At 41.2% G+C, this 15,941-nt stretch overlaps 1 protein-coding gene across 1 annotated transcript in view; it reads right to left on the bottom strand.

The window, feature by feature from the left end:
* Positions 1–15,941, bottom strand: part of col27a1a (collagen, type XXVII, alpha 1a) — a 250,288-nt gene that overhangs the window by 125,085 nt on the left and 109,262 nt on the right. Inside the window, exons 14-20 of the mRNA XM_029657740.2 lie at positions 10,122–10,166; positions 7,808–7,861; positions 7,333–7,377; positions 4,243–4,296; positions 3,959–4,012; positions 1,573–1,626; positions 1,423–1,476 (exon numbers count right to left, since the gene is read on the bottom strand). Of these exons, the coding sequence (XP_029513600.1) occupies positions 1,423–1,476; positions 1,573–1,626; positions 3,959–4,012; positions 4,243–4,296; positions 7,333–7,377; positions 7,808–7,861; positions 10,122–10,166 (360 nt within the window). The remainder of the gene's footprint in view (positions 1–1,422; positions 1,477–1,572; positions 1,627–3,958; positions 4,013–4,242; positions 4,297–7,332; positions 7,378–7,807; positions 7,862–10,121; positions 10,167–15,941) is intronic.

Genomic DNA, 15,941 nt, shown 5'->3' with positions numbered 1-15,941 from the left:
ACCAAAGTAAATAAAAGTAATTTTTCTCAGTTCCACGCTATGAGCAGTCAGGAATATGTCTTCCAATGGTGCGACTGCTGTCGGCATCCAAAGAGTATCAAACATCTATGGCAATAAGGAAATTACTTATTATTGATATCTACATAGCGCATTGATGTGAATCACACTGCTGCTCTCTCATTTAGCTATTTGCGCCTTAAGGAATGGGGTTGTTGTTTATGGCTGTTCACAAGTCTAAATGTGTATTTGAACCCAATAAGCGTTGAATTCAAGAAGTTTAAGCTGCCTATCAATCATTCTTTTGAAACCAGTGGACAGCCAGTGAAAATGCACTCTTGCAACAGCTGCATGGTGCAGATCCCAGCCTATGGAATAAAAGTGGGTCTTTTATTGCTCCATCGAATTCGTGCTGATAAAAAATATATATCCATAGGCCTAATGGACACATGCTCCAACTTGCAGACTTTTGATCTCCAGGAGTAATCTGGAGTTTCTACATCCATTTTTGGATTTATAAATTACATATATTAATGTAAAGATATAATTTAAACATATTATTATTATATGAAGTAGAAAGCAATGGGTTAGAAGAAGCATACATAAACAAACCATAAAGTAAAATGTAACATCCATAAATGGCCAGCTACGTAAACTTTAACAATGATTTAATCTTGCAAAAGATGTTGTTCAATTGGTAACACAAATTGTTGTCTTCTAATGCCTCTTAATGGGAAAGTAATCTAAAAGTTTTTGAATGTAATCAGATTATGTTATTGAGTTTGGGTAATCCAAAAGTTACCTTACTGATTACAATTGTGGACAGGCAACTACTAACTGTAACGAATTACATTTAGAAAGTAACCTACCCAACCTTGAGTATAGAACATATATTGTGTTCCATACAGGTTACAGAAAAGAGCAGAAGCGCTGAACAAGCTGTTCAGACTGCAGTCCTACCTACTAACAGGTTATGGAAAGTTTGCTCTTTTAGTATTTGTGGAAGCCCCCACTTCTATGTCAAAAATAATAAAACACAATAAATCAAATCAAATTTATTTATATAGCCCTTCGTACATCAGCTGATATCTCAAAGTGCTGTACAGAAACCCAGCCTAAAACCCCAAACAGCAAGCAATGCAGGTGTAGAAGCAATAGTAAATACTACAGTTATGACTAAAATACTATTACTGTTTTTTAACTATGGTAATACTGCAGTATTTGTACTTTAGTAAACTGTTTGCAAAATGTTTGCAAAAACAATACTAGGCTTCAGTAAAGTCTGCAAAAACACTAAAGTAAATATTATAGTATATAAATACAGTAATACTACAGTATTTATACCATAGTATGCATTAGTATTTTTTCACGTGGGTCATACCAACATTCAACAGATCCAAAAAAGAACAAAAATGATTTACTCACATTTGGGCCTTCTAAGCCATTCTCTCCAGGAGGCCCCATGTCTCCAGGGAAACCCTGTGATTTAGAGAGAAAAGGGAACATATTTATGTTGTTGTTGTGTGTACTTGTGTGTGTGTGTGTACATGCCTTTGTGCATGCATAAGTGGTTACCTCTGCTCCTGGAAGGCCAGGTACTCCATCAGACCCTCTCTCTCCTGGCCTGCCCTGGGAGTAGGAGGGAAATGCAAGGAAAATGAAAGCTGCAAGCAGTGGGCCCACTGTGCCACCATCAGCACAAATTTGACATATTGCCCAAGGATGCACTACTTCTGTACTCCTTACCATGCCTGCCAAATATCACAACTAAAAATTAAACAGATCATACAATATTTTAGACAATTATTTATGATATAGACTACTTTAAATGTCTTCTTCTCCAGAACCGCTCGACTGATCAGTGCCACATTTGGTACATGGCGTCTACGGATGCACATATTCAAAAAATATTTTCCAAGCCTCTTGCTCAAACAATATGCCCACAATAAGCCAATGTGCTTGCATTAATGATTGTTCCTGTCCAACAGCCTCCAACGGCTAAACTTAACCATACTTTACAGATTAGCTAGACTCATAGCCCTTAGCATGTGTGCCAAATATCATCATTCGAAGTCAAACAGATCAAGGGATATAAACATATAGAGATAGCAACATGTGCTTGTTATAGCGTCATCGTGTCATGGCACGTGTCTGTTACATTTATTGTTATAGCACCACCATGTGGCCAATTTGCATGGCATTACGTGTGAGGGTGTGGCCAATGGCCTTTTACCATCATACAAGGTCCCACCCTCCTAGGCCTCACCAGGAATTTGCCTTTTAATGTTGCCTTACGGAACAAAAGGAATAATTATAATAATTAAACCTGCAAGCAGTGTTGACGGGGTTCTCTCTATATTTTGCTTTGTTCACCTTTCCCCTGACTGGTCTCCCACTCCCTGCCGCTGAAGAACACACCCACAACATGATGCTGCGACCACAATGCTTCAGCGTAGGGATGTTATTGTGCCTGGTTTCCTCCAGACGTGACGCTTGGCATTCAGGCCAAAGAGTTAAATCTTGGTTTCATCAGATCTTAGAATCTTGTTCTCATGGTCTGAGAGACCTTTATGTGCCTTTTAGCAAACTCCAAGCAGGCTGTCATGTGCCTTTTACTGAGGAGTGGCTTCTGTCTGGCCACTCTACGAAAAATGCCTGATTGGTGGAGTACTGCAGAGATGGTTGTCCTTCTGCAAGGTTCTCCCATCTCCACAGAGGAACTCTGAAGCTTTGTCAGAGTGACCTTTGGGTTCTTGGTTTTTCTTCGAAGGCCCTTCTCCCCCGATTTCTCAGTTTGGCCAGGTGGCCAGCTCTAGTCAGAGTCTTGGTGGTTCCAAACTTCTTCCATTTAAGAACGATGGAGGCCACTGCGTTTTTGGGGACCTTCAATGCTGCAGAAAGTTTTTGGTTACCTTCCCCAGACCTGTGCTTCGATACAATCATGTCTCGGAGCACTAAGGGGAAAGGGGGATACCTAGTCAGTTGTAAAACTGAATGCCTTCAACTGAAATGTTTCTTCTGCATTTAACCCAACCCCTCTGCGGACAATTCCTTCGACCTCATGGCTTTTTCTTTGTTCTGACATGCACTGTCAACTGTTGGACCTTATATAGACAGGTGTGTGCCTTTACAAATCATGTCCAAAAAATTTAATTTACCAAGGGTGGACTCAATGAAGTTGTAGAAACAGCTCAAGGATGATCAATGGAAACAGGATGCACCTGAGCTTAATTTCGATACTCATAGCAATGGGTCTGAATACTTATGTAAATAAGGTGTCTGTTTTTTAAAATTTTTAATACATTTGCAAAGATTTTTTTTAAATAGCTTTTGCTTTGTCATTATGGAGTATCGTGTGTAGATTGTTGAGGATTTATTTTATTTGATCCATTTTAGAGTAAGGCTGTAACGTAACAAAATGTGGAAAAAGTGAAGGGGTCTGAATACCTTCCACATGCACTGTACATTCATATTTATGTTTGTGAAATGTTTTAATCGTGAAACACTATCAATACCCCTGATGCACATCTTCAGGTACTACTCATAAACACTACTCATTACCCTGATGAAGACAGCTTGCCTGTCGAAACGTTGGACATTACATTTTTGCATCTGGGCTCATAGAGTGAGAGGCTCTCCTTTATTTTAAGTTTTCCACTCTGCTAGACAGCACCTCGCCTAAATAAGTGTGTGTTTCTTTTTCCTCTAGACTACTCATAAACACACACACACTGGCCCCACAGCGCGACCATCAGGACAAATTGAACACATCGCTCTAGGATGAGCTGCCTCTGTACTCCTTACCACGCTTGCCAAATATATGAACGCAACATCAAACATCTCATACAATATGCCTTAGAGGAATTTTGGACCAGCAACTAAAAACTAAATGGTGATGATGCATTTTGCATGGGCAAACTAAAATCCTTATCCCAATGCAATTCATAGCGGGAGAACTCACCTGAAGTCCTGGTTTTCCTCTGGTACCTGGCAATCCTGGAGTACCCTGAACACCCTGTTAGATACACAGACCCCAATGATCTTAGTAATCTCAGCAGCAACAGAACAACACTGAAAGCATTATATCCAATGAGATTGATGGGAACTTCACCAGCCGTTAGACATGCATGACTTTGGTTAACATCTCCAAGGCCAAGGCTCTGTGTGAGTGTGTACATTTGCTTGGGCAGTTGGAGGTCAGCAGAGAGGAAATTAAAGGGTTAACCTGGGGGGTTGGGGTTCTACCTTGTCTCCTTGGAACCCGATCATTCCCTGCTGTCCATGAAGCCCAATTTCACCCTAATGCGGTTGGAGGAAGTGAAAGAATGGAGGGGGAAAGAGAGAACACCATTAGCAAAAGGTGAAATGTCTGCGCTCTATTGCACACATTCAACAATTTACTACAAGACAATACGCTCACTAGGGTTGGGTAGGTTACTTTCTAAATGTAATCTGTTACAGTTAGTAGTTACCTGTCCAAAATTGTAATCAGTAACGTAACTTTTGGATAAACCACACTCAGTAACATAATCTGATTACATTCAGTTACTTTTAGATTACTTTCCCCTTAAGAGGCATTAGAAGAAGACAAAAATGTTACCAATTGAACGACATCTATTGCAGGATAGATAAATGTTAAAGTTTACTTAGCTGGCCATATATGGATGTTACATTTTAATTTATGGTTGGTCAAGTAGGTTTCTTCTAACCCATCGCTTTCTACTCCATATAATAATATGATTAAATTATATATTTACATTAAAAATGTAGTGGTCTAGAGGCATCGCTACAGACCCTGGTTTGTTCCCAGACTGTCACAACCGACTGTGATTGGGAGTCCCATAGGGCGGCGCACAATTGGCCCAGTGTTGTCCGGGTTAGGGGAGAATTTGGCCGGGGAGTTAGGCCATCCTTGTAAATAAAAATTTGCTCTTAACTTACTTGCCTGCTTAAATAAAGGTAGACAAATGCATCTTCAAGAATAGGACTTTTCAGTGTTTGTTTACATATACAATGTTTGTGATTGTTTACATATACAATGTTTACAAATATTGGAGAAAAACAAGCTTATATTTTGGGTTCTCTTGGAGTGTGACAGTTGAACTAAGCTCATAAGTTATATACTTAAAGAATCAATGGATATACAGTACCAGTCAAATGTTTGGACACACCTACTCATTCAAAGGTTTTTCTTTATTTGTACTATTTTCTACATTGTAGAATAATAGTGAAGACATCAAAACTATGAAATAATACATATGGAATCATGTAGTAACCGAAAAAGTGTTAAACAAATCAAAATATATTTTAGATTTTAGATCCTTCAAAGTAGCTACCATTTGCCTTGATGACAGCTTTGCACACACTTGGCATTCTCTCAAACAACTTCACCTGGAATGCTTTTCCAACAGTCTTGAAGGAGTACCCATATATGCTGAGCATTTGTTGGCTGCTTTTTTTTCTCAAATAGCCCTTACACAGCCTGGAGGTGTGTTGGGTGAACAAATTATAGTCCCACTAAGTGCAAACCAGATGAGATGGCGTATTGCTGCAGTGTGATTTCATAGTTTTATTTAGTAGTTTTGATGTCTTCACTATTATTCTACAATGTAGAAAATAGTAAAAATAAAGAAAAAACGTTGAATGAGTTGGTGTCCAAACTTTTGACTGGTACTGTATATACACAGTATATCATTTTTAAATCCAAAAAATGGATGTAGAATCTACAGATTTCTCCTTTAAGTCGATGAAAAGTGTGCGAGTTTGAGCATGTGTCCATTAGGCCTATGGATATATGTTTTTATTAGCTTGAATTAGATTGAGCAATAAAAGCCCCACTTTTATTCCATAGGCTTGGATCTGCACTATGCCGCTGTTGCAAAAGCACATTTATCATTGGCTGTCCACTGGTTTCAAAAACAATGACTGAAAGGCAGCTTAAACTTCTTGAATTCAACCATTATTGGGTTCAAATACACATTTAGATTTGTGAACAGCCATCCACAACAACCCCATTCCTTAAGGTGCAAATAGCTAAATGAGAGAGTAGCAGTGTGATTCACATCAATGCCCTATGTAGATATCAATAATAAGTGATATTCGTATCACCGTAGACTACACCACTGTAGACTCGCTCAAGTGGAACAAACATAAATTTGCGCCTTCTTTTAATGTCGATTTGAATGTCATTGAGAAAACAGAGCTGTATCAAAGATTTTGAATTTAAAAGTAAATAATCTAGTTTTTCAAAGTATCTGTAAAAGGATTACAATAATTTTACTGGCAACGTAACGGATTACAGTTACCGTTTTTGTAATCCCTTACATGTAATCCGTTACTCCCCAACCTGCCCATCACATCATACGTCAGCACATATATATACAAAATACACCTGTTCCGAATGAGTAAATGTATGGATGTAGTAACATCGATCTATCCATACATATGTCTCTGACACTCAATTCAATAGATGAGTTCACCAGGGCATGTTTAAGCAATATGGCACGAGAGGGTGTGGTTTATGGCCAATATACCACAGATAAGGGCTGTTCTTAGGCACGACGCAATGCGGATTGTCTGGACACAGCCCTTAGCAGTGGTATATTGTCCATATATCACAAACCTGAGGTGCCTTAACATACTTAGAGCGGTAAAAATACATGTTTTGTCATACCTGTGGTATATTGGCTGTCAGCCAATCACCATTCAGGGATCGAACCACCCAAATTAAGAACAAGAGAGAACAGGGAGGAGGGGAGTGTTGGATTCCTTGAGTTACTGTATAATGGCCTACATTTACTTTACTTTATTAAGTTTATTTTTACAAGGACAATGTAGATTAATCAACATTTCTGTAAAAATGATGGTTTTAACAATTTTGCATGTGTGACTACCAAAATATCAGTTTATCACCTTACATGCTAAGCTAAGGCAGCAAGTCTCACTTGTACTTACACTAGGCCAGGGTTGTGTTCATTAGGCACTAAACAGAAGACAATTTAATGTAACATGGAGGGATTACCTGGACTCATAATTTTAGTTTTCTGTGGAAAAAAATGATTCTGTTGCGTGACCTAATGAACATGACCCAGGGGTTTCTTCCTGACCATGTGTCCTAACCAGGAAAGACAGAGTGATGTGAATTGACCAGATCAAAAAAAAACTGGAGTGGCCTTGAGGTTTTTCGTGGTCAGATTACAGTCAGGAAAAACTCCTTGCCCGGTTTATACAGTAACTGCTTCGGAGCACGCTATGTACAAGCTGACCAGAGGGGGGGGTACATTATCCATCACATGCTGCTCAATCACAGGCCAATAACGGGAATATTCAGATCACCTTATCACCTTTCAGTCCTGGTTCTCCTGGGTTGCCGGACACCCCCTGCAAGAAACACACACATGTAGAGATTAGTACCAATCAAACTGTCCCCTTTCCTGTCTGGCCTGTCCCATCCCAATAAATCAGTAACTTAGTATTATTCACTATATTATTGTGGAGCTGCACTGGTCAACAACTGCACTGACCGCTATAAACTGTTTGTTAAAGTTCCACACGGAGACATCTAATTAATTGGCAGTATTATTCCATATAGTATAGATAGGACAACAGTAACTCACTACTTTAACAGGAGCAGAAGCTCATATTTTCCCAGATGTACCGTATACTACTACACTAGTGGGGTTATAAAGGAGTAAGGTAGGTGCAAAGGCCCTCTGTGTGTGTGTGTGTGTGTGTGTGTGTGTGTGTGTGTGTGTGTGTGTGTGTGTGTGTGTGTGTGTGTGTGTGTGTGTGTGTGTGTGTGTGTGATCACCTTCAGTCCATTGGGTCCTGGAAGGCCCATCTTCCCATTCGGGCCCATGTCACCCTGAGGGCAGAAAGAGAGAGACACAAAGCCATATTAATCTCCTGATAATCTGGTCTGTAAAAAGCCAATTTAACTAATGTTATTATGCGAGTTAAGTGGACAAGACTTTGAGCTAATGTGTTAAAGTGTGTTGACTCAACAAACTCTGCTTGAAGTGAGCTGAATTTGAAAAAGCTTGTTGAGTAAAATTACAAATTCATGTTTGCCTTTGGAAGGCAACACTGTATGTTTGTTCTGCTACAGTACATGTCCAAATGTTGAGAAAAGTCACAATCCCATTGCAGCTGGTTGCCTTAAAATTGTTAATTTAATCAACAAACTCTACTCGAATTGAGCTTAATTTCAACAAGCTTGTTGTGTAAAATTACAAATGTAAATTACCCTGGCAGTTATTCTCAATGTAGGTTAGAGATAATAAAAATGTCAAATTGTTGGATATCCTCACTCCAATAGGAATTACAAATGACTTTGCAAGCCAGCATAATGCAACTTTTAGACCACTGCTTTAGGGTGTACAGTAACTAGGCCCTCAAAGGCCATATGATATATGTTATATATTGTCATAAATACTTTAATTTTACACTGGGAAATATGCAAATCATGTTGAAAAAATTCTCAAGATGAATTGAATGTTCACTCAACCTAAAATTCAAAGTTGAGTGAACATACAACTCAACTTGAGAATGTATGTTAGTTCAGCTATATGTTATAAAAATCACAATCCTATCACAGCTGGTTGCCTTCCAATTGTACGTTGAATCACCCCCCCCCCAAAAAAAATGTACAATGTAGGTGACCTGGAATGCACCCCTTGAGGAAGGAAATCAGGAAGTGTTTCACAATTCAAAACACTGTCAAGTTTTACTCTTATGATAGTGAATATCTTCCAGCTAGTTCCTCCATTCCTAGGTATAAGCACCAAAGACATAGATTGGGTGTATTGGGTTGGAGATGAATTTAATTACATTTTCATGCCTTCGAGAGCATGGTGTTAGCTGGATCTGTATGTGTATGTGTGGCTGCGTGTGAATGCATGCTTTTTGAGTTTCATTCAGTTAGGATTCAGAACTGGGTGTCCCAGAAGAGAAGAATATTACTTTCCTTCTCTCCAGTGTGTGTTCAAATTTGTTCAAATTGGAGACATAATCCAAGTCTTTGAATGTCATTATAAAGGAAACAAAGGAGTCTTATTAGAAAGAATCCTGTGCTATATTGAAGGCCTGCAGATAATGTTGACCTATGAGCATTCAAACACTAGCAAATGGGCCACAGCAACTGTCACAGACTGGATCCCAAATGGTGGGGTGGGGTGTCGGATCAAAAATAGCAGTTGTATATTTACAAGCAAACAGAGATGTGGCTTGGTGGCAGAGGAAAGGGCTGTTGTGTTTACCACCAGGATCAGGTGAATGCCTAGTCAGACTGAGACTAAGGGCAGAGCTGTAATTAGAGGACCACAGCATTTCCAAGTATAGGCCTGCTGGTGGCTGAGGATAGAGTAGGGGGGCTGCAAGGAACAAAGCGGGCGGGAGAAATCTAGAGAAACGTTATAGTCAGAGGCAATTTCGCCAGTGACAGAGGAACTGGCTCTTTACAAAGCTAAATTAGAAAGGAATTCGAGGACACAGCGTGTGTACCCCAATAATCTCTCATTCCTCCTTTATTGTGCACTTGTTCACTACTTCTCAACAATTTGAAAGCATTAGATTGGTGCTGAGGGAGTTTCCATATACCAGTAATTTCCTTTCAAATCCACGAAGGGTAGTGAACAAATGCACACTTGGGGAGAAAGGCAATGTAATTGGGATGCACCCAGCAGCTCCCTTGTTAGTCTCTGGGGGATTGGTGTAGATTGAGGGATGTGTGCTGTTTGGAGTGTCATTTATAGATCCCAGACAGGATAAAGGAAGGGAAGGCCATTCTGTCACAGGGCTTCTGAGATGCCTTTGGGTCGTGTCGTGTGGCCAGCACAAAGCCACCCCACGGGGCACAGACGTCAATTCAAAGTGGAAACAACGTTGATTCAACCAGTGTGTGCCCAGTGGTAAAATATGGGCCAGGCAGTAAGTCATTCTGAACATATCCAACAAATTAAAAGACTTACAGTACATTAAACGGCTCTCCATGCCTTTGAAGATATGGTCTTCAAAGCCAGTGTTGGGTGGAAATGGATGTTGACACCCGTGCACACAAACCAATAAAACAAACATAGAAATGGTGTACACAGAAGCAAACAGAGGCACAGACAGTTTATACTTACAATAAGTCCAAGAACTCCATTAGGACCACTGGCTCCAAGCAAACCCTTGGAGAGGAAAGAGGAAGAGAGGAAGTGTGATTGTGAGAGCGCTAGAGAGAGAACAGGTTTCTGGGGTTATATGCTGGATCCATCTGTAAATAGCCCACCCGATCTACCTACCTCATCCCCATATTGTTTTTATTTACTTTTCTGCTCTTTTGCACATGATCATTTGCTCATTTATCGCTCCAGGGTTAATCTGCTAAATTGTAATTACTTCGCTACTATGGCCCATTTATTGCCGACCTCACGGCATTTGCACACTGTATATAGACTTTATTGTTTTCTATTGTGTTATTGACTGTACGCTTGTTAATTCCATGTGTAACTGTGTTGTTTGTGTCGCACTGCTTTGCTTTATCTTGGCCAGGTCGCAGTTGTAAATGAGACACGCTCAGAAGAGTGTTTAGTGAAGACTAAGGAAGGGGGTGGTGGGGGACATTTGTGTGTGTGCGAGTGTGAGTGTATGCATGTGTGAGAGAAGGTGATTTGGGAGCTAGGCCCCCTGTCCGTCCTGCTGCAGTTTATGTAATCTCCAGGTTCCATCTTCCCTGGCAATGCAAGAAGAGAACAGTTGCAGCGGGACACAGAGATAAGTTTGTTGACCCCCTGCCTCGCCCCCTCTGCTACGTGCCATGCCCATTTCCTCCTGCCTTGCAGCCCATGATGAAAGGATCACTTTATTCTCTTCTTCTTTTTCTGAAGAGAGGAGAGATGGAGGCTAGCCTCGCAGGAAGTCAAGAAACTCAAACTAGCTAAATTCCTTTTTCCAGAGGAAAAGTGAAAATAAAGTCAAGTGAAAACATAGAGGGACATGATCTGTGGAGATCCGCCCACCGGCCATTATTTCAGCTTTCATCAGCCAATCTGAGGTTGTTGTTGCATTCACCTTCCAATAGCAATATCAAATCAAATCTAATTTTATTTGTCACATACACATGGTTAGCAGATGTTAATGCGAGTGTAGCGAAATGCTTGTGCTTCTAGTTCCGACAATGCAGTAATAACCTACTAGTAATCTAACTAACAATTCCAAAACTACTGTCTTATACACACAAGTGTAAGGGGATAAAGAATATGTACATAAAGATATATGAATGTGTGATGGTACAGAGCGGCATAGGCAAGATACAGTAGATGGTATCGAGTACAGTATATACATATGAGATGAGTATGTAAACAAAGTGGCATAGTTAGTGGCTAGTGATACATGTATTACATAAAGATGCAGTAGATGATATAGAGTACAGGATATTCGTATACATATGAGATGAATAATGTAGGGTATGTAAACATTATATTAGGTAACATTGTTTCAAGTGGCTAGTGATATATTTTACATCATTTCCCATCAATTCCCATTATTAAGGTGGCTGGAGTTGAGTCAGTGTGTTGGCAGCAGCCACTCAATGTTAGTGGTGGCTGTTTAACAGTCTGATGGCCTTGAGATAGAAGCTGTTTTTCAGTCTCTCGGTCCCAGCTTTGATGCACCTGTACTGACCTCGCCTTCTGGATGATAGCGGGGTGAACATGCAGTGGCTCGGGTGGTTGTTGTCCTTGATGATCTTTATGGCCTTCCTGTAACATCGGGTGGTGTAGGTGTCCTGGAGGGCAGGTAGTTTGCCCCCGGTGATGCGTTGTGCAGACCTCACTACCCTCTGGAGAGCCTTGCGGTTGTGGGCAGAGCAGTTGCCTTACCAGGCGGTGATACAGCCCGCCAGGATGCTCTCGATTGTGCATCTGTAGAAGTTTGTGAGTGCTTTTGGTGACAAGCCGAATTTCATCAGCCTCCTGAGGTTGAAGAGGCGCTGCTGCGCCTTCTTCACGATGCTGTCTGTGTGGGTGGACCAATTCAGTTTGTCTGTGATGTGTATGCCAAGGAACTTAAAACTTGCTACCCTCTCCACTACTGTTCCATCGATGTGGATAGGGGGGTGTTCCCTTTGCTGTTTCCTGAAGTCCACAATCATCTCCTTAGTTTTGTTGACGTTGAGTGGGAGGTTATTTTCCTGACACCACACTCCGAGGGCCCTCACCTCCTCCCTGTAGGCCGTCTCGTTGTTGTTGGTAATCAAGCCTACCACTGTTGTGTCGTCCGCAAACTTGATGATTGAGTTGGAGGCGTGCGTGGCCACGCAGTCGTGGGTGAACAGGGAGTACAGGAGAGGGCTCAGAACGCACCCTTGTGGGGCCCCAGTGTTGAGGATCAGCGGGGTGGAGATGTTGTTGCCTACCCTCACCACCTGGGGGCGGCCCGTCAGGAAGTCCAGTACCCAGTTGCACAGGGCGGGGTCGAGACCCAGGGTCTCGAGCTTGATGACGAGCTTGGAGGGTACTATGGTGTTAAATGCTGAGCTGTAGTCGATGAACAGCATTCTCACATAGGTATTCCTCTTGTCCAGATGGGTTAGGGCAGTGTGCAGTGTGGTTGAGATTGCATCGTCTGTAGACCTATTTGGGCGGTAAGCAAATTGGAGTGGGTCTAGGGTGTCAGGTAGGGTGGAGGTGATATGGTCCTTGACTAGTCTCTCAAAGCACTTCATGTGGACGGAAGTGAGTGCTACGGGGCGGTAGTCGTTTAGCTCAGTTACCTTAGCTTTCTTGGAAACAGGAACAATGGTGGCCCTCTTGAAGCATGTGGGAACAGCAGACTGGGGTAGGGATTGATTGAATATGTCCGTAAACACACCAGCCAGCTGGTCTGCGCATGATCTGAGGGCGCGGCTGGGGATGCCGTCTGGGCCTGCAGCCTTGCGAGGGTTAACACGTTTAAATGTTTTACTCACCTCGGCTGCAGTGAAGGAGAGGCCGCATGTTTTGGTTGCAGGCTGTGTCAGTGGCACTGTATTGTCCTCAAAGCGGGCAAAAAAAGTTATTTAGTCTGCCTGGGAGCAAGACATCCTGGTCCGTGACGGGGCTGGTTTTCTTTTTGTAATCCGTGATTGACTGTAGACCCTGCCACATACCTCTTGTGTCTGAGCCGTTGAATTGAGATTCTACTTTGTCTCTATACTGACGCTTAGCTTGTTTGATTGCCTTGCGGAGGGAATAGCTACATAGCTCATATTTCCGGTCACCTTGCCCTGACAGTTATTGTCACCCTTAATAAAGATGAGCAAAAAAGACTGTATAAAATAAATAATGCAAATACTGAGCTATACTGAACGAAAGTATAAACGCAACATGCAACAATTTCCTGTTAGGGAGGCTGCGAATTTTCGCAGTTTTTTGTTAAAAATCACGCAAAATTTCAGCGTCCTGCTACTCATGCCAGGAATATAGTATATACATATTATTAGTATGTGTGGATAGAAAACACTCTGAAGTCTCTAAAACTGGTTAAATCATGTCTGTGGCTATAACAGAATGTGTTTAGGAGTCAAAATCCCAAGGAAAACTGTTCATCAAAAACACACAAAAAAAATCCAACCGCCAGTCTCTGTATTGTCTATGGTCAGGGAAAATAGATAGAGTCCCGTTTACAATGCCTACAGCTTCCACACGATGTCGCCAGTACTGGCAATTCAGTTCTGGCTTATCCTGGGTGGGATGACGAATAGGCACTTCCTGTCTTAGGGTACACCGAAGGAAGTTATGAAAGGGAGAATATGGACGATGATTTCAAGACTTGCTGCTATCGAATACAGATCGCCCCGTGATCAATTTAATCGATTATTAAAGTTTATTAATACCTAAAGTTGGTTTACAAAAGTAGTTTGAAGTGTTTTGTCAAAGTTTATAGGCAACTTTTTTAATTAAAAAAAATGACGTTGCGTTTTGAAAAGGTGCTTTTTCCTGGATCAGACGGGCTTCATAAATTGACATTTTGGGTATACATGGACGGATTTAATCGAAAAAAAATACCCAATTGTGATGTTTATGGGACATATAGGAGTGCCAACAAAGAAGCTCGTCAAAGGTAATGAATGTTTTATATTTTATTTCTGTGTTTTGTGTAGCGCCGGCTACCGCAAAATCTTTTGTTTAGGTCTCGTTCAGGTATTTCGGGGGGTGCATGCTATCAGATAATAGCTTCTCATGCTTTCGCCGAAAAGCATTTTACAAATCTGACATGTTGGCTAGATTCACAACGAGTGTAGCTTTAATTGAGTGTGTGTTTGTATCGAGTACTATTAGTTGGCGCTCTGAAATTTCCGCTGATTTTGGTCCCTGTACAGGGACAGCAGCCGTAAAAGATGAGCAAAAAAGACTGTATAAAATAAATAATGCAAATACTGAGCTATACTGAACGAAAGTATAAACGCAACATGCAACAATTTCAAAGATTTTACTGCGTTACAGTTCATAAGGAAATCTGTCAGTTGAAATAAATCAATTATGCCCTAATCTATGGATTTCATATGAGTGGGTATACAGATACTTTGTGTGACCACCATGTGCCTCAAGCAGCACAACATCTCCTTCTATTAGAGTTGATCAGGCTGTGGCCTGGGGAATGTTGTCCCACTACTCTTCAATAGCTGTGTGAAGTTGCTGGATATTGTTGGGAATTGGAACATGCTGTTGTGCACGTCGATCCAGATGCTCAATGGGTGACATGTACAGTTTGGTGAGCATGGGGGTGTGCATCATACTGAAACATGAGGTGATGGTGGCGGATAAATGGCATGAAAAATGGGCCACAGGATCTCGTCAAGGTATCTCTGTCATGCCCTGACCTTAGGTTGGGGTGTGATTTGGGTGGGCATTCTAGTTTTTCTATTTCTTTGTTGGCCGGGTAGGGTTCCCAATCAGAGGCAGCTGTCTATCGTTGTCTCCGATTGGGGATCATACTTTGGCAGCCTTTTTTCCACCTTTAGATTGTGGGATCTTGTTTGTGTGTAGTTGCTTTCTGCATGTAGCGTTACGTTCATTTTTGTATTGTTTTTTCGGTGACATTTAAATAATGAAAAATGTACGCCTACCACGGTGCACTTTGGTCCAATCCATCTCTAAACGATCGTGACAATCTCTGTGCATTCAAATTGCCATCGATAACAGACAATTGTGTTTGTTGTCCGTAGCTCATGGGAGGCCGGTTGGACGTACTTCCAAATTCTCTAAAACAACATTGGAGGCGGTTTATGGAAGAGAAATTAACAATACATTCTTTAGCAACAGCTCTGGTGAACATTCCTGCAGTCAGAATGCCAAACGCACACTCCCTCAACTTGAGACGTCTGACATTTTGTTGTGTGACAAAACTTCTAATTTTAGAGTGGCCTTTTATTGTCCCCAGCACAAGGTGGGGACAACAGAGCACCTTTGTAATTGTCATACTGTTTAATCAGCTTCTTTATATGCCACACCTGTCAGGTGGATGGATTATCTTGGGATGTAAACACATTTGTGCACAAATTGAGATAAATAATTTGTGATCGTTAATTTCAGCTCATGAAACATGAGACCCAAACTTTACATGTTGCGTTTATATTTAAGTTAATTGCATATTGTATGCATTTGTTTTTTTGGGAGGATATTATTTTATACTAATACAAATTGCTCCTTGAAAGAGATTTTGTTTAACAATTGTCACGCCCTGGCCTTAGTATTCTGTGTTTTTGTTAGTATTTTGGTGAGGCCAGGGTGTGACATGGGGATTTATGTGGTTTGTTTTGTCTGGGGTTGTTTGTAGTTATGGGATTGTGGTTAGAGTAGTACTCTAGGTAAGTCTATGGTTGCCTAGAGTGGTTCTCAATCAGAGGCAGGTGTTTATCGTTGTCTCTGATTGGGAACCATATTTAGGCAGCCATAATCTTTAGGTCTCTTGTGGGTGATTGT

The sequence above is a fragment of the Oncorhynchus nerka genome, linkage group LG4, assembly GCF_034236695.1.
Source record: "Oncorhynchus nerka isolate Pitt River linkage group LG4, Oner_Uvic_2.0, whole genome shotgun sequence".
NCBI classification, from domain to species: domain Eukaryota; kingdom Metazoa; phylum Chordata; class Actinopteri; order Salmoniformes; family Salmonidae; genus Oncorhynchus; species Oncorhynchus nerka.
The sequence above is the reverse complement of the archived record's forward strand: the minus strand, read 5'-3'. Positions and strand labels throughout refer to the sequence as shown.